Source organism: Passer montanus, unplaced genomic scaffold, assembly GCF_014805655.1.
Source record: "Passer montanus isolate IOZ18808 unplaced genomic scaffold, ASM1480565v1 scaffold13, whole genome shotgun sequence".
NCBI classification, from domain to species: domain Eukaryota; kingdom Metazoa; phylum Chordata; class Aves; order Passeriformes; family Passeridae; genus Passer; species Passer montanus.
In genome coordinates this window covers 2,400,701-2,425,553 of record NW_024359832.1, presented here as the reverse complement: position 1 = coordinate 2,425,553, position 24,853 = coordinate 2,400,701, and the positions used below count along the sequence as shown (strand labels likewise).

Below are 24,853 nucleotides of genomic sequence, written 5' to 3'. Positions count from 1 at the left end.
AACCAACATATTCTTAATGCTCTCATGGGGTTTTTGGTTTCTGGAGCTGTCCTAGACAAATTTATTTCTGAACCTAGAATCACAGCGCTGGGGAAAAAAAATGCTAACCAGTAACACTTAATCATTCCACAAAAACTCAGCACCCTCTAACCTATGCAGAGAAGCCAGGAGGGATGTGCTGGTGGGGAAAGGTAACATATCTGTGAGAGGGTGGCAGAAGGTGGGGCAGAAACCCAGACCCTACTGTGCTGCTAAAGGAGTGCAATTAATCTGGCTGAAGAGTGACCAGACCCAGACATTTACAGTCAATTAAATGTCAACTTTCTGCTGCACTCCTATGCTAACATAAAACACTCTTGAATGCAACACGGTATATTTTGAAAATTCTGTTTGGTCACTCCAATATTAAGAGTTTAGATTACAACTCTTTTTGTACTTTTAACAATAATACAGCACCTACATGAGATTCCACTTAGGCGCTTTCTGGCCTTACTTGTACTAACATTTCAAGGTTTCCTGTGCAAATCTAAAGGTTGGAAATACAAAGGAGCACAATAGAGGCAGGAACAAGACATGAAAGAGGAGGGGAATAAACAAAGACGAGGACCAGAAGAGGTATGAGGCAGGGGACAGAAGTAGAAGGGCAAGGGAGAGAGATGGTGGAGAGTGGTGAGACTAACTGCAGAGAGGGACTAGGCTGAGAAAGGTGCACTAGTAGGTCTTCACTGGAGATTTGGGGGGAGAGCTCAGAATTCTGAAGGAAAACCAACTCCATGTTTGGCCCCTTTGTGAAGCTGTAGCATAGGGATGAAGCTAATGGTAGCCCAAGATACACTCATGCCTTTCTCTTTTAATTCACCTCAGTTCTGCTTTCCAAGAGACATCCAATTCTAACATCTTGGAAAAGACCCTCTGAATTTTATCTCAGTGTGTTTTGTCCTGGCTATTTAACTTAGATATCCTAAACATTTCATTTATATTGTTATTCAAGAATATTTCCATTCAAGCCTTGATTTCCAGCACTTTCAGCTTTAATTAACCTCACAGTTTATCTTTGACACAGATTTCCATAAACACAGCTTTGCAGAGATAAGGAAGCCAACATGTGGCTTTTGCAGTGGATTAACACATGAGCCCAAAAGGTGCTCTAGGCTGATCAATTTGTCATGAGTATTGCATGTCCTGTGCTCCCCAGCCTGTGTGTGGGGAGGATATTTTACAAGGAGAGACTTGAAGCCAGACACAAGTTTCCCCTCTGAGTTGAACAGAAATTAAATAAGTTGTCTGCAGAGTTCAGTGCTGTAAGGGAGCTAGAAGAATGCATCTCACTGTTTTTACCATAAAAAAGATGAGCTCAATGGCACTAGAAGACAGCTGGCACCTGCATCTCTTCTTTTTAAATTGAATAAACAGAGAAACTAAATTTTACTGGTTATTCCAGCCCAAAGTGCTGATTTCAAATTTAAGAGAGTAATTAGCATATAAGTTATGTGGGGAAACTGGATCCAGTTAATTTGGTGAGATTTCTTTGACTGTTTAATGCAAAACTCAAAAGGGGTAATAAAAAAATTACTTTTTTTTTCACACGTAGGTTGTACATTTCCACCTAACCAACAAAAGAATTCTAAAAACAATTACTTGATTCAGATTAGTGGGGTAGGTGTAGCTGATGTATTACCAGCAGGGAGTAAGGCCAGGAACTGTTTAATCCCTTGAGGGAAAGAGTGCCAGCAGGAGTGGCTGCCAAGGACTGCCAGGGCTCGACCTGTGCTGAGCACACGCAATGGCCAGCACCAACCCGGGCACTCGCTCAGTCAGCAGGGCCACGTGCTGAACTGGGAGAAGGTGGAAAAGCACCCCATGCTGTCGCGTGATTGATGTCCTTAGGGAGAAAAGGTGAGGTTATTTACTGCCTACTCTTGCAACCTCCTTCCCCTCAATTTTATTTCTAAGTGGCCCTTTGAGCTAAAGGTGCAGAAAATCCTGCTGTTGAGAAATACCCTGCTACATAGCTTGTCCTATGATGTGAGAAGGATAGCAATGGTGTGAGCAGTGTCACCAGGCCATCACACTCAGGAAAGCCTCCTAAGAGTGACCACAGGCTGCCTCTGGATCCACTACCATGTTTTTAACTGGAGGGAATAACATACTTCAACCCAAAAGAATGGTAGGGCAAGTATTTCCTCTCTGAAGATATGTTAAATAAGAAAGAAAGAGAACAGATGCTTTTCAAAGTCTTTACAGGTATTTAAAGAAGGCATGGACCCTCAGGTAGGGTTGCCTCAACACCCAAGCAGACCCTTACAATGGTGCCTGACATTGGGCGGGTGTGGCTACATCCCTCCATCTCCCAGAGATCCCTCAAGCTAGATCTCACAGGTTTCTCTTGCTCTTCTCTCAGATGTTTCCATGGGCGTCTCCTCAAGAGGGAGAGCCCTGGCTTACCACATGCTGCTCTTCACGATTTGGCAAAGAGCAAGGACAGGAACATCATCTGTGTCAAGAACTGTTCTTAGGGAAGAGCAACAGACAATAGCTAGGGAAGTGGTTTTAGCGCAGATGACAACATCAGGGGACATGTATTGGCTTCCTGGGAATACCTGTAATTATCAGACTGCTAACAGAAAACTAAAAATAGTGACACCCAACATCTCTCATAAAGTGCCACTACAACACATCCACACACCTCCCTTTCTACCTGTGTGGCATCTAGCTGAAGTGCAAAGGTCTGGCACAGCCCTTCCCCAACCTCATTTCTCTCCTTTAAATCTCATAAAATCTCTTTATTTCTTAGCTGGATTCCAGGGCCTGCCTCTCCAGATGGGTTTTGTGCTATGCTGTTATCCCCATTCTCCAAGTAGCCTATTCCACATTTAGGAAGAAAAATGACCTGGAATTAAACAAACCTCAGCAATGCAATACAAATAACATAACCTTTGAACAGAGTAGAAAGAGAGAGATGGATTGTCTGAGAGAGAGGACAGTGTTAATCCCAGCACCCTTATTCTTCCTCTTGTGCCAGCACCAGTGATGGTAACTGCATCCCCCACTGTCCTCCAGCTCTTTCCTTGTTGCTAGCAAACCCATCATCCGACTCTTCCTCCTCAACTGGTATTTCTAGTGGCTGACAGCCAAGAAAATAATGAGTCCTGACTGAGGCCAGTATTTGCACTCGCCAGCAACCAAAGATAGTGTGATAATGATAAAAATGCTTTCTGCCTACTACAATCTAGTTTTGAGCCATGGTGCAAGCCATCAGACACACTACACACAGCAGGGACTCTTCAGTCAGCTGTGAGGAAAGATTTAAGATGCTTGTTTTGGGGTACAAAAGTTTTGTGGCAGTTAACCCGTGCCCCTGGGTGTCAGGCTGTCCTGGACACCAGTGGCTTATCTGTTTCACTCATAAAACTGCATTAAAAATGTCCAAGCAGTGCCCAAGCAACTGAAGAAGCAACCTGTAGCTCACAACATTTGTATAAATAGATTAAACAGGACTGAAAACAGTATTTTCATTTTTTCTCAAGTGTTATTATTAGAAAGAACCTTGAATCCATCCCACTGATTAGTATATCAATGCCTTGTGCAGCATCCAGCAGCAACCAAAGGCACTACATACACGTGGAGGAGAAGGAGAAATTCCTGAAAGGAGGTCAAACTGCCTGGTGCCTATTTGGATTGTGTCAGCCCCAGTAAATCCCACTCTCTGTTGCTCTGGCCAGAGGCAGAGTGGTGTGGGAGGCCCTGAGCACTGGCTCCTGGCAGCAGGATGCCAGAGAGCATCCAGGGCTGGGCACTGGAGAGGGGATGTGCACCTCCCATTGCTGACAACTGAAGATGCACGTCCAAGCCCCAGTCCACACCCACTCCATTAGAACAACTGCAGACATTCAGCACAACTAACATCTCTGTGGGTTAGAAGGCTAAATAAATAAGAGATGAATAGCTACTGTACATCATAGCCCTTTATCCTGGGAGAATCACTGAACCTGAATTCCCCAAGAAAAGCAAGTAGGCTGCATCTGTGCCTGTGCTCTGATTAATCTCATTGGTTTGTTTTCCTGGAAACTAGATGTCCCAGATGCCATTGTTTCCATTATAAGTGTTCATCTGCCCTGTTTTGAGCTTGATTGCTCCTGTAGCCTGCTTGGCTTAACTGTTTTTTGTTTGTTTGTTGTTTGTTGGGTTTTTTTGGTTTTGTCTGTTTGTTTTTTTTTTAATTAACATTCTTAAACAAAATGCCAGTAAATTAAAATGAGGACATAGCTGCAACCCTCAACACTAGATTTGGTAAATGTTTAAAAACACCTACAGCATACAGAAATCCTAAGCTGTTGTACGCAGTGTGACTAAATTATTAATAGTTGCCATGCACATCACACAAGGATTTCAAAAGGGGACTTTGTGTTTCTGCAAAACACTGCTATTTTTGTCTGACAGTAGAGACAAAATAATTTGAAAATTAGTCTCTTTGGTACTAATCACAACTGTTACTAAAATATTCCCACTGTAGGCATAATACAGTAATTTTTCATTTTTGAGAGAATTAGACATTTCACTCGTTATCTCAATGAAGATCTTGAAAGTTTACAATTTGTTAAAATAGAAACAACACATAATTAATGAAAACATAGTGAAGCAAATATCTATTTCTAGTCGTAAAAGCTCTACTAACTAGTACAATAACATTCAAGCACAAATTAAAGTAGTAACATTTACAGAATATACCATAGAACATTTGTTTTATGGGTTAGAAAGACCAGCTATGGGGTCGTTTGAGGTGGGTTTCTTAAAAGCATGAAGATATATGAATGGATTGTTACAGTTAAATTTGCTTTACAGAAAAAATAACATTCTGCTGTGGGCAAAAACAGAAATACGGGAAAATTCTCTTCTGTCTCAAGTGAATTATTTCTGGTGAAAGGCTTCTCAGCGTTTTGCTACAGGCATGCAGCTTTACACACAGAACATTATGCATGTACACAGACAGCGCTCTACTGGGGGTGTCTATCCTGATGCCTTTCCCTATACCCAGATCCCCAGAAGGCTATTTACAAGAAATAACGGAAAAACACAGATTTGGAAATGGAAATAAACCCCAAACCAATGAACACCTAAAACATCGGCACAGAAAAACAATTTGATCAGGGAAAAAGCAGCTTCACTCAGTAGGTCTCAGCTGCTTCCAAGGCAGAAAGCAATGGGGACGTACTGCTATTATTAGCCCTCCGGATGGGAAGCAGCACGGTGTGAAGCTGTTGGCAAGACGTTGCAGGATTTTCTTCACACGTATGCACAGACACAGACACACAGGCAGACAGACCCCCCGAAACGCTCATGGCGAGCCCCTTCCCGCCACTCGGGTCAGACAGACAGACAGAGAGCACGATGCCAGCGCGACTGTGCGTACTCACAGCTCGGAGTACAAGAAGTGCAGGTTGCCCACATTGTCTATGTAGTTTGCAGGACTTAGCCAAGGTAGGACCAGTAACAGGAGAGCCTTCATTTTCAGTGCAGTGCTGGCACTGCTGCTAGGTTTCCTCCTTCCCACCGTTTCTCTGTGCTGGTGGGACACACAACGAGAAGCTTTCGTGCCAGCCAAGCCCCTTCTAAGCAAGCCTTTCCATTTCAACGCAATGGTAGCACATTATGAATCGAGCTTAAATCCCTTAAACGAAGCTACACTGCAAAAATCATTGACCTGTAAGAGGATTACTCGATCTGACTCTCAGATGGGTAGATGTGAGGGTTTAGGGACAGCACAGCGTGGTTGGCGAGACAGTGACTTATGCTGCAGAGGAGAGCGATGCTCGGGGAAGAGACCTGCCTCCTGCAGGATTCAGAGTGGTTCTTCAGAGGCAGCTGGTATGTTTACATCACTGCCCACAAGCAGATGGGTTACGAGCTAAACTGCATCACAGAAGGGTGTAGCTGTCTGACAAGGAGGGGAAAAAAATGCCCCCCATGGAGTTTTGTAGCAGGCGATATCAGAAGACCACACCTTTTTAAAGTAAAACACTGCAAAAGATCACAGCCAACTGCTGGCTGCTTGCATCTCAGTCTGAATTCCCCAAATCCGGTCAGATGTTTTTGTACAAACATAAATCTTGTAATAATCCAAGGACATGTCTCTTCTCAGGTTTTTTTTTTTTTGAAGGATGCAAGAGCAAACATTTTAAATAAGGATGCTTTCAGTTGACTGCTCCATGGTAACCAGTGTTTAAAAAAATGGTAAAGTTCTCTCATCAATTACAAAGCATAAAACAGCAAGCTCACCTTGTCCCATCAGTGACCTCATCTCTGATCAGAGCAAACTTTTGCTTTCTCTCTGAGAACCAGGACTGGTCTGAACCTGAATAATGCAAGTCATGTGAGGACTGCCGACCACCCTGGTGACCCTAGCAGAGCCTACTTTAATTTATTCACTGAGCGCACAGTAATGTTCTGTGAAGAGATCAGGTGAGCTCTGAACTGTTCTCACTGCAGACACCAAATATTTATGATTATTATTGTATTTTTTTATTAGCAAAATCACACATTTTCCCTTCCCTCTATTGATTCGCAAGAGTTAAAGAGAACAGCATCAGCTCAGTCTGTTTAATCTGTCCCTGGGCATGAGAGAGCACAACATTCTTCTCCTTGCCATTAACTGGAGATGGAGTGGCAAGAGAGGAAATGCCTCTGCATTTCCAACAATTAAATTAGGCAGAGGCATAAGATACCTTAGGTGATAATTAATTAATGCTGTGTTTAAAAAAAAAATAAAGGTACTATGCACTATCTGCAAGCACAAGAATGTAGAAGTCCACCTCTAGGGATCACTCAGAATGTTCCCTCCTATTTCTTCCCTAGTGGGAATGCTAATGGGGTTGCAGTACCTATCCCCTGAAACCCCCAACAGCAGAAGTTCCCCATGGTTTCCTATTCTCCTGTCTCTGCCCTTTGGCCTTAAGGTAAGTCAGCACTCCCAACCATTCTGAGGAAAGCAAAGCCAGGTCATGAGTAGCAAAGATGAAAAATGTCCAGCTGTGTAGCAATGTTTTGTACTTCACTACATTAGAGGCTTTAGGGTAGGAAGACCCTACTGCATCTCTCCAGTCTTCTGCTCCTGGGGGTTGCAGACCTGGGACTGGTGCAGGGAACCTGACACAGGAAAGAGGCAACAGCAAGAGATGGTGGGAATATGTTACTGAGACAGTTCTTTCTATCTCTGTTTGGGCTCAGGCCAAGCAAGCCAGAAGCACAGGATCCTGAGGATCCTGAGAGGAAGATCCAGGCCAAGCCACTGGCATTCAACAATAAGTGCTAGAATAAAACTTGCCAGGACAAAATCATTGTTTATAGCACTGCAATTCTGTAAGATATATAGTGAAGGGTACCTTTCACTATATATCTTAAGGAAAAGACACTAAAATATGGGAGTGACTTGCACATATCCATGTAGGAAAACCAACACTAAAAATCAGAAGTTGTGCTAGCTGTGTGGCTTCCATGCACAAAACAACATTCCAATTTGCTTATTTATTGGGTGTTGAGGGTAAATTTGGAATGGGTGTCCTGCTAATTTTATGGCCACAGCATCATCATGTCAAAAGAATGCAGACAAACAGGGAGGTCTAAATCACATTAAATTCAGCTATATGTATAGCAAACGGAAAGGGCATTTGCACTAGAGGTTCAAGATTTTGTACTTGGAATCTGTAGAGAAACATAATTTCAGTGACAGCAGATCACAAAAGACTAACAGTCCGCTTACCTGCATTTCTGTTGAAATTAACATTTGAGGCCTGTTAGAGAAGCACTGTCCTAAGACAGAAAATTATGAGTATCTCTGTTATTTTGTCCCCTTAACTGCACACAGTGGAACTCCCAGAGCACTGCTGGCCTGAGCTGGGGCCTGCTGCCACTGAGCTGGAAGCCAGAAGCACCATGAACCAGATATTATTAGCCCTCCGGATGGGAAGCGGCACGGTGTGAAGCTGTTGGCAAGACGTTTCCCCTCAGGGGAAAGCCAGATCCAGAAATGTGGGGACAAGGGCACCCCAATCCACAAACACCAAACCTCCAGCATGTCAAAAGTGGTCTGACAACCTTCACAAGGGATTGATAAATCCATTGCTAAAGTTTGTGGGGTTTTTTGGTTTTAGTACTGCAAAATCATCACATTTTTGGTTGGTTAGGATACTGTAATTCAGTGAATATCTTCAAGTGAATAAATTATTAGTGGGAATCCAGGTGCTTCAGGAAATGAGGTCTCCAGTGCAAATGAGGACATGTTAAGTGGCAGGCTGCAGAGCCATTTCTGCTTGTGGGCTCACAGACAGTGAAGTGTGCAGTATGTGGGCACACCTTCACCCTCTGGCTCACCAGCCTGCTCACCAGCCATGCTCTGGTCCTCAGTACTGCCATGTCTCTGCAGGACAGTCTGGAGCCCTATGCCAGCTGCTCAAGTCTTCCTTCACATTGCACATGCAGAGGTACACACCTAGCAACATGACTTACACCTTGCAAACTTCAGGGGAAGTAATTTCACTGGGTAACAGATACAGCTCACAGAAAAGGGCACATCTTAGACCCCATCTCTCCTCAGACCTGAGGTGCTGTTATGCAGACTGTGCCAAAGTGTGAGGGTGCTGTCAGAAATCACAGCCCTGAAGTATCTCTTTACATTTCTGCCTTCCTTACAAAAAAGACAGAACATGCAAGACAAAAGCAGCAGCACATGCTTTTACTCTGCAAAACAGAGAATCATTCAGTTCTCTCATTGCAGAGGAGCCAAACTGCTCCCTGGAGAGGTCTCTCCCAGAGGCAGGATGGAGGGTGTCCTGGCTACCAGGAGGGACAAGGCTGGAAAGGGAGTCCAGCCAGATTTCCAGACTCTGTCTCTCTGTGAGCCCCATGGTGCCCTGGGTAAGTGCTCACCTGGAAAAAAGGAGCACTCAGGTTCAAAGACCAATACCAAACTGGAATATTTTCTGCTCTACTTCTCATATAGGTCATTTGAGATTCAAAAAATGTTTGAAGAAAGGGCAATTATAAAACCCTTTATAATGTGCTATTAAAATATTTATAATAGCTCAGCTTCCCAAAACATGCAGATCTCTTTGGACTACATACACATTGTCATTGTGCAGCTAACCACAAAGTATTCACCCAGAACTGCTAACAATAGCATGAAGTACCTTACATGCATTGATGCATTTGGTTCTAAAAAAAGAGTAAGATATAGCCTATATCTTGGACTATAAATGGACTAAATTCAGCTCAAAATTAATGATGCTGTGTTCATTGGGAATGAAATAAACAACTCTTTCTTTACGTCAATTGTCTATTTTGACCAGTATTAATTGAAGATATTTTTTCCTCTACTCAAAAAAAAGGAGTGAGAAAAGGTCTATCAACAACAACTTACTGGGTTTGGAAATGCTGTTCAAGGTGACCACGTTGCACAACCTCTGAGCAGTGTTCTGTGAAAGGGCAGCTAACCATTAGCTTATCCAGGAGGTTATTCACTAGTATGCTGGACTTCCTGCACGTCTGGAGAATCACAAGCTTGCGGTCCATGGGACAGAAGTCTTTTTCCACAAGGAAGTTTGTAAGGCAGGCTGTGCAGAAGGTGTGACCACAGAGCGTGTCTAATGGCTGAAGCAAAGGTTGCAGGCAAATGTGGCATATCAGATCATCATCTACTTCTTCGGTGTAGCTGTACAAGTGGTTTTCTTCCGGTAAATGCGCTTGGCCGCAGGTGACACACAGTGGCAGGGAGTTGTCCTCCATTTCTTCTTCTTTCTGGCTCATAATCAGAATTGATGCAATTCAAAAGGGGGCAGGTGGGAATACCCAGCCCGTTTTCTGTTTGTGAGAGCTGCAGCAAGGCTTGTGTGTCGTCAGATCTGTGGGGAGGAAAGCCGAATGATTATGTTCTGGGTTGTGTTTTCTTATCTGGATATGAAGCACTGGATATGAAGTACTATAATATCTGGATATAAAGTACTGGACATGAAGTACTATAGTATCTGGATATAAAGTACTGGACATGAAGTACTATAGTATCTGGATATGAAGTACTGGACATGAAGTATTATAGTATCTGGATATGAAGTACTGTATCAGGTGCTAGGAAAGGATTGTGTCTTTGGGATGGGAGAGTGAAGCAAAGAAGGGGGCAGAAAAACAAGAGATAATTAACTCCAGAGTAATTTTTTCATAAATATAGCTAAATTTACACAGATACTTTCATTGTAAAGAAAGATGTCAAGATAGGGAGAAATACTACAGGCATTTAGTGGTTGAAAACCTTAAATCAGCATATAATTGCAGTTCCAGTCAGATGATTTTGTGGCCACATTACTTCTGCCAGAAAAGTAGCATTGTGTGTGGGCAAACACTGCAAGACTTTGTTCAGAAATACAGGTAAGAGTAAAGGTTGCTGGCCAAGTTGCCTGTTCAGCACAGCAAGGGAGAGCAGCAGCTTCACCTAATGCACACAGGCATACAAACACTGTATTGTAGCCAGAGGGAGGATAATTTGGGTCATGAGAATTTAGAGCTTGGGGCCCTGTAGACCATTCTCATACTACAGCAGCAATGGACCTGTACCCCTGCATTCAAAGATTGCCTGCCTGCCATCAAACAGTTATAACCATCTGCAGAAGCATAATCACTTCAAAATTTCATTTGCTCTGCAAAGAACCAAACACCTTACATACTGAAGTCCACAGCACAATGCTAAGTAGTGTATTACTCAAAAGAAGGTCTATTCCCTTTATAATTTGTCATACAGAAACCTAAGTATGTCCCTAGCTAAAAACCCAATTAGCTCTGGCCACAACACCTGCCTGTTGGTATTGTAAAGACGTAAACTCTGTGGGTGGCAGTAAAACTGAAGAGTAATTTGTAGTTTTTACTTGATGAACCCCAACTGCTTGTTGGAGCACTTATGTCTCATTACTTCTATGCTTATTTTGATATACCACTCTGAAAATAAACATGAAGATATAAAATATGCAATGACCTAATTACTGCTCTTGCTTGAAAATGTAAATCTTATTTGCTGCTCTGCCTTAACACTGTACCCTTGCTTTCAGCTTGACTTAATTTGCTGAGACAATGTGTCAGCCTCAGACACCCATGTCTGAGGGCAAATGAGGGAAAGAATAATAAGAAAAATCTGACTATGACAGAGCATATTTTCATATAAATAAACCCTTATTTTTATGCAAAGCTCATGGGTTCTCAACCTGAGAAATTAAACTTTAACATGGCAGGTTTTTCTGGCTGAAGGTAAAATAATAGCCTGACTAACACTAACCAGATGTTTAAATGTCAAACATTCTCTTCAATGTTTTGCTAGATCTTATTCTTATGAAGCAATTATGTTAAGTGCCTGTTTTTGCTTGCAAGAGAGAGTTCTGCATAAGCTCTGTCTCCTGATTAGCAGAAGCTTCACTGGAATTAAAATCATTGCCTGTTAGAACCCTTGCAAATATTTAAAATACACCAAACTGGGTCAAATATTTCCTTTTGTAAAAATATTCACCAGAGCTTTATGAAAAGCTGTTTGTGAAGAAATAAACATCTCTCCATAGTGCAGGTAGTAGCTCCACCTGTTATCTTAATATAGGAATTATTATTTAATTCTACTAAGGTGACACACAGCAAAATAAAATGAGATAAAAAATTATCAGGGGCTGTGGTGGAGACTATCTGGGCACTGTAAGAGGCTCCTGTAGGAAGCTCTTGGATAACTTCTAGATGAAGTGGGGTGGCTGTGAGCAGGTGTCCATGCTCTCCACATCCCTCGCTATTGGAGGGAGCCTTCTCAAGTCAACAGGACTGCTTGCAAGAGTGGCAACACATGGCTTGGGAGCTTGCATGATTCTTAAAATAGATGTAAAATTAATTAGAAACTAATAAAGCACGACAAAAGTAGCACAATGCTATAAGCTTTATCTTTTACATTTTCAGAATGCCTTGCACCTGGAGCAACCAGGGGTGTGGGCAACATGCTGCTGTTACTCCACTCCCCCACCATGTCATGGCTTGGGAGCTTGCATGATTCTTAAAATAGATGTAAAATTAATTAGAAACCAATAAAGCACGACAAAAGTAGCACAGTGCTATAAGCTTTGTTATCTTTTACATTTTCAGAATGCCTTGCACCTGGAGCAACCAGGGGTGTGGGCAACATGCTGCTGTTTCTCCACTCCCCTGCCATGTTCTCTGCACCACCACACACAAGTACATCTATGTGGGTGCCTGCCAATGCACCACACACCAGAATACAGCCAACTCCAGCATTTTGTTGCCTCATGGATGCTCTGAAGGACAGAATTCTTGCTGCTTGCTGGCAGGAGACCCAACACACAGCTCCTATCAGCCAACCTGAAAGCTAAAGCCAAAGCCCTGTTCTGAGGAAAGAGCAACCCCCAGAAACAGGTACATTGGCATCTGAGCCACCCCTTCCCAAACTCATGACCTAACCCTGAAAGTACTTCTCCCCACTTCCACGTGTACAACACAGCAAGGCCCCTGACACAAATTAGCTACAGCTGGAAAGAGTACTGCAGCTCCAAAGCTACTGTAATTATTTTCACAATGACAACAGAGAGAGGCACCACTGCCCTAAGGCCATGTTCTGCTGCAGCAAAAATGATGAGAGAAACCCCAGAGGAGTCAAAGTCTGACTGTCCTGGCCATGTTACAGATACTCTTCATCAATCTGACATACTAATAATGCAATGCTAGTGGAAAAGGGCAGGTGCGAGGAGTTGTACCTGAATTTTACAATGTTTATGTAAATTACAAATACTTGCTACAGCACAGGGAAACAAAACTATCCGCATTTATTAGTAACAGACACTGAGTTTTTAGAACATGAAATTCAAGTCCTATGAGGTCTATTATTTAGAAAATCTTGACTACATACTAAAATAAATTCTGGAAAAAAAATCTCAGCCCCTTATGGCTAACCTGGTCCACATTTGTCCATGAACCTTCATAAACTGGACATATCAAGCAATGGAATGATTACCATCTTTATCCGCATTTATTAGTAACAGACACTGAGTTTTTAGAACATGAAATTCAAGTCCTATGAGGTCTATTATTTAGAAAATCTTGACTACATACTAAAATAAATTCTGGAAAAAAAATCTCAGCCCCTTATGGCTAACCTGGTCCACATTTGTCCATGAACCTTCATAAACTGCTGGGCATATCAAGCAATGGAATGATTGCCGTCTTCGGGAAGTGATTATCCCACTAAAAGAGTTAGCATGGAGGGTGTGTGATGAAACTGCTACACAGATTCAGAGGCAGATGCTCTTTGCAATGTTTGCAGTCATTTGTATTTATAACATTTATGTGCTGTCATATAATAGCTACATAATTAGTATCATGTCCTTTTAGGAAGCTTAAAGTCTTAGTTCCTCTTGAACATTGTAGAAGAGAGGGGAGAAGGGATTTAAATTTGACCTATTGATTACTAGTGCATATTTCTACTTCATCCAGTACCTATGAATAAAAAACAAAAATACACTTTGAGCAAGAAAACCTGCATAGGTAGATGGTAAACCACAGTGAAACAGGAAAGGTAATAATTTCTTGGCTGAACCTCTATTCCTCAAGCCCTGTCCTTGAGGAAGGAAGAGATGGGAAAACAGAGGGGAGGAATTCTATGTTCCTTTGAGTTGGTGTCAGCCACCACTGGCAGCCTCAGCAGAGCACGGATGTCACCTTGGCAGTCTCATGCTTCTTGAAGTCAGAGCCATATTGAGAGAGGGTGGTTCTTGCAAGGATGATTGGCAGGAGAAGCTCTTAGAGGAGGTGGTGGTCCCATGCCTAAGCAGACATCATCAGCATTTGCCACTTCCCTGCTGTGCAGGAAATTTTCAACAACTCGGGTCCCAGATTTAGGATAGCTTTACAGCACCTAGCACCGATTGGCTTGGATAAAGAGAATCAAGTTCTGATTTGTAAGAATGTCACACAGTGTTGTGACACTGTGGTGAACCAAGCTTCCATCCAAGGCAGAGACCTGAAGCACAAGAATCAGTGCAAATGATGAAGGAAGAACACTGTTATCTGGATATCCATATTGCCAAGTTTTCAGCCACAAGCTGTAATGACAATGGTCACATCAGGGCATAAAATAACCCCAGGGCCATGACCACAGTGAAAAGCACTGTCATGATAACATTTTTTAAAAAGTTACCCAACAGGCTGCACTGATTTGAAGAATTTTGCATCTTACTGGTCTTCACTGCTTAGGAATTTGCAGCCACCAGAAGCATGTACGAGAATGACACAACAAACCCACACAAAAAACCAGGACAGCAAACATGAAGGTAGAGAGAATGCCTTTCATCTCGTTGCAATAACAAATCCTTAGTTATACCATCCCAGTGAAGCATTTAACCAATCTTAAGCTTAAATTCTCACTTACCACCACAGTTACACTGGCAGCAGTGTAGCAAGAAGAGGGCTTGCCAAGCAGAGTGGCAGAACCCCACATTGCCTCTGCCCAGCCACTGTCAAATATTAACCCAGCAGTTCAGGAGGCTGTTCTTGGAAGTAGCATGGCACAGAAGGGGAGAAACTTCAGGTAGCAAAAAATGAGTAACAAAAGCTAAAGGAAAAACAATTAAGTGATGAAAGATATTGTGGAAGTAGCTATCAAAGAAAGAATAAAACAGATGCCTAAAGGCCAGAGAAACAGTGACATGGAGCCTGGAGGAGCAGCTACTGGCTTAAATCACTAATTGAGAAAGATAAGCCAGTGAGCAGGCGTCACTGGAAAACAGAGGAGCAGAACAGATGAGCTGCAGAACTCAGCAGCTCATTCCTCAGTAAGAGGAATTTAACTGCAGTAGTTCATTCTGAAGTAGTGTGGCTTGGTGGTAATGAAATCTTCAGTCAGTGGTAAGAGTGCCATGTATAAAGGAAATGGATTCTAAATAGCACAGTAAGATTGACAAATATTAGTTGGTTTGGTAGCTTGGTTTTCTCTCCGTGTTTAAGGGACACCTTTTATTAATGTTCCTGTTTTATACTCAGAGCATGTGTATAACAAATCCTGTATCTGCAGATTAAAACAGATTTTCACACCCTGTTTCTCTGCTGTACAACCCGTGGGAGATGAAGGTTCTACTGACAGAGCTGTTGTGCTCTTCTTAGCTAAATTATGATAGCAAAGTCATTCTGCAGCATTCCCCCAGTCCCAGCATGGGCTCTTATCTCCTACAAATGTGCATCTCTGAGTGACTCACAAGCCATCCATTTATGTGGGTCAGTAAGGCACTGTATGGCCAAAGGGGCCGGTCTACAGGCATGTAAGGAAACCACTCTGCCACAGCTGCCAGGTAAGGGTAGGAGCTCCTCACTCTTCCAGAGATGCTTTAACCTGGCCTTCCTTTCACCACCCTAGCTGTGAACATACTTGCCTTCCTTGATTATCAGCTTCTTTTCTGGGGGTTGGAGACTGCCATCTTGCCTGTTTGTGTTAAAAAAAATCCACATAAAATTGCTAGGAGGCTCAACAGCTTTCACAGCTACAGAATTAGCTCTTTAATGAAGTCTCAGCCCAGCTGCCACTGGCTAGATTTGGGCAGGTTAGATGTGGGCATTGTCCCCATCTAGTGGCTCACCCTCACTGGGGAGAAGAGTGGCTCATGGCGAGGAGGGAGCAGAGGTTCTCCTTCACCCTCTCAAGCAAAAGCACACAGTCCTCCAGTTATGCAGGGTTAGCTGTGACCTTACTGCTCCTGCCAGAATCTGGGTTGCAAGATCACATCACTTATTTAATATTCAGGGTTTTTTAATGAAGTATGAGGTTGAATGCTTTTAGAAAACTATTTGTCATTAGTAAAATAATAACTGCTTTGACTTCCTACCTTTCATCAAACTGTCTTCCCTGGTAACAGCCTCACAGGTTTCACATTACTATGGTTTGTACCAACTTCTTCTCTCCAACTGCAGTTTTTTATAGATTACACTGACTGTACTGTTCAAGGTGGTACTACACAACAACTGTGGAAAACATTATAGAATGACCCATACTTCAATAATATGTATTATACCGTATTTTAGATTAAAAAAAGGACAGTGATTCACATTTCAAAGACCTGGCTACAAAATATCATGTAATAATTTGCACCAATCTTGACATAGCTGCATTAAAGGCCAAAGGGGTGAGTCAGTTTGCCTAGACATGAAACTTTGTTTGAAGGAAGTTTATAAAACATTAAGGTCCCCAAAATCTTATCATCATGCCTTCTAACCAGAATTCCTCTTACATATATTCTACTCTCTCTTTTTTCCCTGCCTTTCCACTTATTTTTAAATTTGTTCTGACTAAAGAAGAATCACAACATTTTCTTTCTGCCTGATGTGTAATTAGATGGAGATTTGTTATGGGCAGAGGCAAGATACATACCTTCAGGTAAAAAGCCAGTAGCTGGAGGAGAGCTGTGAATACTGGAGATATCAATTTAGCAGGTAAGAATTCATCTTGACTTTAAAGGTGATAGGAAAGACTGTTACAACTGGCTCTTAGAGGAAAATAATTGTATTTAAAAGTTCAGCACATCAGTACAGAATGTCTGTGAGACAACAAACAGGAGCTCCAAAACCTCTCCTCTGCCTGGCATCAGTTTTAAGACAGCTGGTTTTTCAAAGCTATTAATAGTCCAAAAGTCTTTCTCAGAGCTTATAACAATCAAAGTACTTTGCAGAGCCTTTAGTGATGAAAGGCATTTTCAGCTGAATAGAAAAACCCAATGGTACAGTACAGTAGGTGAATAACCCCAACTTTTTAAGTTGTAGCTCAAGCTGTGAGACCCAACAGCAATGTCATACTGTGCCTGAACACAAAGTGACTTCTAAAACCAGAACCAGACTGTTTGAAAAGAATTTTTTTTTCTCTGTGGCTCATGCTGGAATTTACAGAATTAACCAATGTTGGAAAAAGTTTTTTGTTGTGGAATTATGTAGCTGAAATGCCTGTTAGGAATGTATGGAAATATATTCGGCTGTTTTGTCTGTCTCTCACATGCCCACGCAAACCTGGATTGCTCTTTCTGATGATTTCATGGATACAAAACTTTACTCAGCATGTTAAAACAAAAATTAAAAAAAAATCAGCCCAGAGGTACTGACGATATTAGGAACAGCTGGATAAGCTCCGAGTGAAGACAAGATCTGAGCAAGTACATATCTGTCAGGTTAAGTATTCCTTACTATAAGGAAAATGTCCTAGGAATGAACTCACCTCAGTAGAAAGTAGTACTTCCAAGAAGACTTGTTGCTGGCATGTCTCTAGTCAAACACTGATGGTTAAGGCAGTAACTTCTGTTTCTTGCTCTTTCCAAAGCTCAGTAAACCCAGACTTGGGCCAACAGCTTATGCCAGAACGAAAAGCTCAGACTCCAAGTGTGAAGACGAGTTGTAGCAAAATGGGCAGGCTGTGGGTAACTGCTTCCCAAAGGCACACAGTCTACCTGCTCAAAGGAAGTCAATCATGTGGTTGGAGCAAGGCTATGTGAGCAATTATGATTGACTCCTCAAGGGCTTCCTAAACATATGCTCATCCTAATTGACATAATAAATGCCATGGGCATTTCACATACTAAATTATAAAATGACATGGCTAGTTATGTAACAAAAGGTGCACTACCACTCCGATTTGGCTGGTTGCTCTGTCTGACTTTGCCAAGAGTCAGAGTGGCAGCCTCACAAATACCACAAGCTTGCTTTCAGCACTTGAGCAGATGACAGAACTGTATTTTTGTGGCTGGACAACCACGTGCCCCAGCTGCCTTCTAAGATGCTGCTAAGCTGGGAACAGGTACAACATGCAAACTGCACGAGGGAGAGCATCCCTGGTCCCTGCTGCAGGGGTGTCTGCTGTGTCTCTGTGAGGGGGACTGCAGACCACGTGTGCTCTGCGCAGGCTGCCCTACTTAACTTTAAAATAAAAATACAATAGGCAGAGTAAATTGCATGGGATTGTGAAAATCTTGACTTAATACAGCTTCATAGTAAATCTTAATCTGTTTTTGCAATCCTCTCCCAGGGCCCCAAATGGGTCAGCAGGAAAGGTGGGTGATGCTACTTCTCTGCCCTCCCAGAGAGGGGAGGGAAGAGGGAGCTGATGAAGCGGGAGCAAAAGAGAAGTGGAAGATTTCTTCCCCTCAGGACACTGAAACCTTACACCTCAACCTGGCTCCCACGCCAGGGTACCTGCCACCCTCACACCACACAGCACCTTCTCACATGTGACCACGAGATAACATTTAATAACTACAAAGCACGAAACATGTGATGGATAACCCTGCTAATAATACATAATAAATTAAACTATGTTTTAATTACACTGTGTCTTTACAATTGCTTCTCTGATCCAGGAGTTTCTTAATACTTGGCAAACTACTTAATGAGTTCTCACAACACCCTGTGGGGAGCTTTTTTTAGAAGCAACCCACATGGTTAGAGGCACCTACTTGGTTATGTGAGCAGGGGAAGGGGAGCTGGCTGCTCCCATGCCGGTGGAGACTGTGCCCAGATTCTGTCACAGGAATCCTAGTGCAGCAAGATGACCAGAGAGATGCCTTTAACTGATCTGAGGGAAAGCTCTCACAAACTCCTGACTTGGATTGCATCCTCTGCTTTATGGACCTGAGCCTATGGAGGGGACAGCAGCAACTTGCAACAGTTGGCTCCCCAGAGCAATTCATCTAAATAATAGAAGAAAATGCCTGGCTTAAAACCTCTGGCCCATTGCACTCAAAGGAAAAATTAAGGAAATTCAGTGGAACAAGGATTTAATCATCTGTATCTCAAGTGTATTTATGTTGCACCTAACTCCCGTACTATGATTTAGATGTAATTATTATATTATACGTTATAAAATAATGAAAAATATTGTGTAAATATTATATACTATATACAATTAAAATTATATGTCTGTAGATGTCTATAACTTAAATTATACTTGTATCTTATTCTTTCCTCCTCCTGCTACTTGGGTCCACAAAAATGACTAAATAAACAAATCCTAAGCAGAAAAAATGGTCACTATTGAAGAACTGCACAGTACAGTGACACTCTGCTGTTTAAAATAGCACAATCTGAAAACATTCCTTGCCACTCAGTCTCAGGGTCACAACTGCTAGGGCCCAGTTCCATTCAGGACTCTGGATAAGGAGGGCACAAGCCCTGGTGAGGTAGTCAGCAGGTAAATTTCAACAACTTAGGGGAGTGGTACAGCCTATAGGCAGCCTGCAAAAAGATGAGAAAACACACAATATGCAGCCATAAATAGAAATTTTGGTGGACAAGGAGAAGAAATTTTGATGACCTTACAATTTTATGTACTGCTGAGTACTGAATATCACATTTGAGAAAAATGTACTTTTGGAAAGAGGGAGATATCCTGGACACTGGTGAACCCAGTGTCCAGTTACTGTGGTCTGACTATCAGTTTTCTGGAGCTGACACAAGTTACATTTTGGCTCTTGAACAGACCTCTCTTGTAAAGTACTGCTGACAGTGCCCATTTATATCTGCTGATAGTCCCCATTGCTAATTTGGGAGTTAGGTGTGCAGTAGAGCTTATAACTATTTAAAATGGAAAGGACTGGATAAACCTATAGTATTCAAGCAGGAGTGGAAGCAGATCTCTCTAGATGAGGCTGTGCAATAGTTTCTGTTCCAGGGCACCTTTTTTTTTTGGGTTTTTTTTTTGTTTTTTTGGTTTTTTGGTTTTTTTGTAGCAGGATAATGACTAAGTTCCCTGCCCAACAAAAGTCTCAGCAAGTAAATTTTGTTTATTATAGTGACCAAGACCTCAGCCACCAAAACACATCCTGTAGAGCCTGGTTCTGTCTTCATCTGCTCAGTGCTGGGAAACAACATCTCTGAGTGTGGTAGTACTCACTGGACTTGATTCATCACTGCTTTAATTGGGCCTTCATGGGAACTTCCCCAAAGCCCATTGCTAATTAACATGCATGTGTTGCTGATGGCCTTGTAATATTCCCCTTAACAACAAGAGACTTACTAAGGTTTTGTCAGCCAGGACACACGAGTGACACCAGCCTGGGAAAGATAGTTAAGTCTGTGGCTGAATTAATATCTGCTTCCAGAACCGGTTCTGTGGGTATGAAGACCAATTGTGTGCTGTTTAGTCCCGTGATGAGAAACCAATTAGGAATTACATGCTCAAACTGTCCTGCTTCCTGCATCCTTTCTCACAATCAGATGTTATCTGCTGTGTGCAGGCAGGCAAGGGGATTTTTTAATTCTTTGAAATTCCTCCTACAAGTCAAATTTATTTCAGTGCCTCAGACCTTTTCTGACTAGATCTAAATTGAGATATTATTTCAAACAGCAGTAGTATGATTACTGATCTCAGACTGAAACGATAAGAACCCAAAGCTATACTTCCCAGCACTGGGTTCTATTTGTAAAATCCTGTGAGAACTGATGCTGTTAAATATATAGTACAAAATCAGCTTTGTAGTTGAAAATAAGATAATAGCATCACCTACACTTTTTTAACATCAGCATTTCAACACAATCTATACCATGTAGCTGTAAGCATGGAAAGCAAAAGGTTAAGGAAAAGACAAGCAAAAAGTAGACAGGAATTATATCCAAAATCAATCAAAATTTATCTGCTTTCAAACAAGACATTTTCTGAAAGATATACCAATCCAGACAGAGAAATAGGAAGCATTCCTTAATAAGAAATTTCTGGCAGATAAAACCCATTTATTTTATTAAGAATCTTTGTTTCAGCAAGAATGTTGCTGGTGTATTAAAGTGAAACTGGAGGACCAATGAGAGGATTCCATTAACAGCTAGACAGGTAGGAAGTTTGAGTGTTTAGCTCCTTGTAAAGAAGGAATTAATTTTTACTCAGAGGGATGAGAGCAGGACACAGTGGGAAGCAGTTGTACACAACAGGAACTGCCAACTAACCATTCTCTGAACATGTATTGAAGGTGAAAGTTTGTCTTCTGTGCTGAATCCTTTTGAATCCCATGATTCAGAAAATGATTGCTTTTGCAGATTCAGGTTGAGCCTTTAGGGAAAGCCTTGGAAAGATCAACTGCATTTGTGTCCATCCCAGCCTCTAATTCCTGTGAAAGAACTGGGCATGCACTGCAAACAAGTGCTCAGTCAGACAGCATTGCAGGACACCAGTGTCACCCCATTTAACAAGAGTGGGGTCTCATTACCTCTTCAAAAGGCTCTGGCCACAAAATCCCTCCAAATCAGCCACAAGCCTCCATCTGCCCTGACAGTGAGAGGAGCCAGGTGGCAGCACCCAGCCCTGCAGACACGGCTGACATCTCCAGAAATACCAGACTGCTTCCCTCCAGCAGCCAGCCTTGAGGAGACTCTCTACGTTTGAAAGCCTGTATTAATTTACTTTCCTTCTGGAAACAATGCTGCTTGATTTCCTGGTTTGCAGAGAAATGGAGCTAATCTATCATCTCATCCTGCGTGCAAAATTTATTTCCATTTTACTAAAGAAACACTATGCTAGGGAAGATGCCAGCACATTCAAACTTCTTCCAAAAGACAATTCAATTTTCTTTTCTAGTAGATGATCACAACTCAGAGCCAGGAACATTCCTCTTTCCAATTCTATGCTACAACAAAGTCCTGATGCAGTTAATGTTCAAACACATGGGTTTGGAATATCCTTACGAAAGCAGAACCCATGTGAGCAAAGGGGAGGACACTTCTACAGGATCACAAGTAAGAGAAATTAGCAGTGAGAGAGTGTTTTCAGGGGGCAAGGATAAGACAACAATGAGACAAGCTTTCCCAGATTGATTCAATTTATATCTTTGGAAAATACACGTAGGCTCTGAGGTTTGGGGTGGAAGAATAAAATACAAATTAGTAACAGATCACTTCCTTAAGAGGAATTTTCAGTCTTAGAAAAGTAGATGGGAGCATTGAGGATACAACTCCTCACACATCAGAAGCTTTCCAAATTCCTGACAGTGATTTCTGGCTTTTATTTGCAGATCAGCATTTGTGCTTTTCCAACAACAGCAGATAAGAGACACTGCTGTCTCAATGAAGTGATGGAACTGCCTTGATGTTGTTCTTCATGAACCTGAATGAGCAAATGAAAGTGTTTTGGGCAGTGGGAGCTCCATTCTACAAAAGATTGTGGGAAAGCAAGTGCCTTGCATAGTGCCCAGTACAGTCACTTAAGGTTATCTTGCTTTTCCTGCTGCTGAAGGAACCCTTTCCTAGTTATCAGGCATCACAGAAAAACATGACGTACAAGCCTAATATGCACCTTTTCTGCTTTTTGTGTTTTTCTTTGGCAGATGTAAAAGTGGCAGAGAGCTTGATGCAAGTGGTCTATTCCCCGTCATTAAAAACAACCCAAAAGTTTAAACATGTGAACAGGTTCCTTCTGATTTATATACTTGGACCTCTTGTCTACTGAGTGCTCTAAGTATACATTTTGGTGAGTGAGGATGTCCATGTATCCCCACTGCTGTTCCGGGTTCTCAGTTGGCACTGTGAATATACACATTCTCACGTGAACAATCAGTCTTATGGATAGGAATAAAACTTATAAGAACTATTCACATATATTCACAGGTTTGCAATTGCTGCATATACTGGTACTGAATTACAAGATGTTTTGAGCAAAGAACTGAGTGTAAGCTTAAGCGTGAAGAACATGAGCTAAAGATAAAAACTAAATCAAGTTCTTTTTTTTTTTTCTCACCTCAGCTGCAGTTCTATGCATAAAATCAAGCAGGAAGATACAGCAGTGGTGAACGTAGCCTCAATTTACCTCCTACAGCTGCAGCGAGACTTTGTGGGTTTTAACCTGGGGGAGGGGAAGAAATGGGTTTCCAGAGGATTAATAAAACGATGGGCTAAAGCAGCTGCAGTACAAATGGCACCTCTCCACAAATAATTGTTTGCATTTCAACACACTTTACTGAAGAAATAGACCTTCTTAGCAATGGGGAAGACAGAAACCCAAGCACATCTAGCTAACAAAAAGGCTATGAACTAAGCAGTGTTTTTGCATACCAGCACGTATGTATGTAAGTAGTATTTAACAGTATTTTAACAGTATTTTAGCAAGAAGCACAGCAACCTACAGCTATGTTATACAGCCCTGTTAGATTATGCAAACAAGTTCTACACTAGGCTATGGGGAAGCTGAATCACTAATGACAGACACAGTAGATATTTATCACTGCCTGGCTGCATGGCACTCTGCAGTGTGCAGCCTGAGGTTTGGACCTGAGGGCCGGCTTTTTTACCAGAGCGTTTTTTGCACCTTTGCTCCTCTGGAACAACTCACGCCAAGCTCAGGGGGGAAAGCAGGAACATGACAAAGGAAGATACAAGGCTTTCAACTCACGTGTGTGGCTGTGCCGTGCCTCGGGGAGCGGTGCAGGTGCGGGTTCAGCAGGCCGGGGCTCAGCCCCCCGCTGCAGGCTGGCAGCCGCCGGCACCCCGGCCACACCGCGAGGCCTGTGCCATGGCAGAAGGGACGGAAAAGCTGAATTGCATAAACCTGAGCAGTTTAAGGTTTAAAAGACCACACCCTCCCGGTCATGTCTCCCGCAGGCAGATAAGCATGTGCAGGTTGCTCATACAATAGTGTAACTTGAAGCTTTTACTTTTCTTTCCGGCATATACCAAAGTTCATTTTCAGTCAGGTTCTTCCTTGCATTTCTTTTCTTCTTTTAACCTGACAATCAACATGGCTCAAATTTAACAAATACCACTGGACCATCCGAAAATTGCTTCAAGGCAGAAGATCCATGTTGGCTTTCCCCTTTGGAATGGAAGATAGGGTCCACAAATGCTAACCCGGAATCAATAGTTTGGAATCTGAATCTTCAGCTTGTTCCTTTATACTTGGTGTTGAACACTTGAACCACATAAAAGCAATTTGTAAACTCCAGAATTAACTGTCTGAAAATAAAAGCTCTGTTAATTTTCTGAACTTTGCAAAATTAAGACTGTGTTAAACTTTTTACCCAGTAATTTTCAATTTAAGAAACACCCAAGAAGGTGACATGTTGTACTGTAGATAAGGTGTCATGCTGCTGCACTATGATGCAACAGCTGAGTGAAAAAACAGCAGCAAAAAAGATCTTTTTTTCAAAAAATATTTTCAATAGATGAAAAGAAACCTGCATCTTCCAACTACATGAATCACTAATAAATGCAATGGCTTCAGCCATCTTAAGCATTTGCTCTGAAGGAAGGAAGTGTTATTCAGGAAGCAAAGCAGCTTTGGAGATGGGCTTGAATCAAGAAACTGTAGTATATGCTGAAAACAGGCAGGAGGAAATCCTCAGCATTTGATATAAACATCTATGGCTACCAGGTCTTGGCCTCCAATTTATTCTTATGCAAGTTTTTTTCCCTTCAAACATTTCAAAAACATGCTTGTTATTTGTGACTATAAAATCCCTTGTTAAATATTTATTTTAAGAAATCATCAAGGGACATATCAAGTCCTACCAGCAAGTGTCACAGCCATACTCTTAGCTGGATGGATGCTTCCTTGCAGTAATATTTGCCTTTTTCTGCCCTGACAGCACAGCACCTCAGCTCCACGCTGCTCAAGAAAACCTGGGATGGGTTCATGCCAAGCCAGTCTGCAGTGCTCAGTGTGCAGCTGTTCCAAACCCAGGCAGTGCTGTGCTGGATCTGGGGCACTGTGCAGCTGCTGCTCTTCCCCCAGGATGGGTGCAGAATGAGAGACACAGCCCGCACGGGACCAGATGTCCACGGCAGTCACAAGGCCAGATATGCAAGCCTCATGCGTCAGTTGTCTGCAAAA

The 24,853-nt window shown here is 42.2% G+C and overlaps 1 protein-coding gene across 5 annotated transcripts in view; it reads right to left on the bottom strand.

The window, feature by feature from the left end:
- The window catches only part of LNX1 (ligand of numb-protein X 1), a 123,440-nt gene that overhangs the window by 56,612 nt on the left and 41,975 nt on the right, over positions 1 to 24,853 (bottom strand). For 2 of the 5 annotated variants that reach the window (XM_039698831.1, XM_039698833.1), the window contains one exon: positions 9,413 to 9,893. The exons of 1 other annotated variant lie outside the window; for it this stretch is intronic. In XM_039698831.1, coding sequence (XP_039554765.1) covers positions 9,413 to 9,798 — 386 coding nt within the window. In that variant the 5' untranslated portion in view covers positions 9,799 to 9,893. Of the gene's footprint in view, positions 1 to 5,414; positions 5,846 to 9,412; positions 9,894 to 24,853 lie in introns of those variants that run through there. 2 more of the 5 variants (XM_039698834.1, XM_039698836.1) reach the window with 2 other exon arrangements.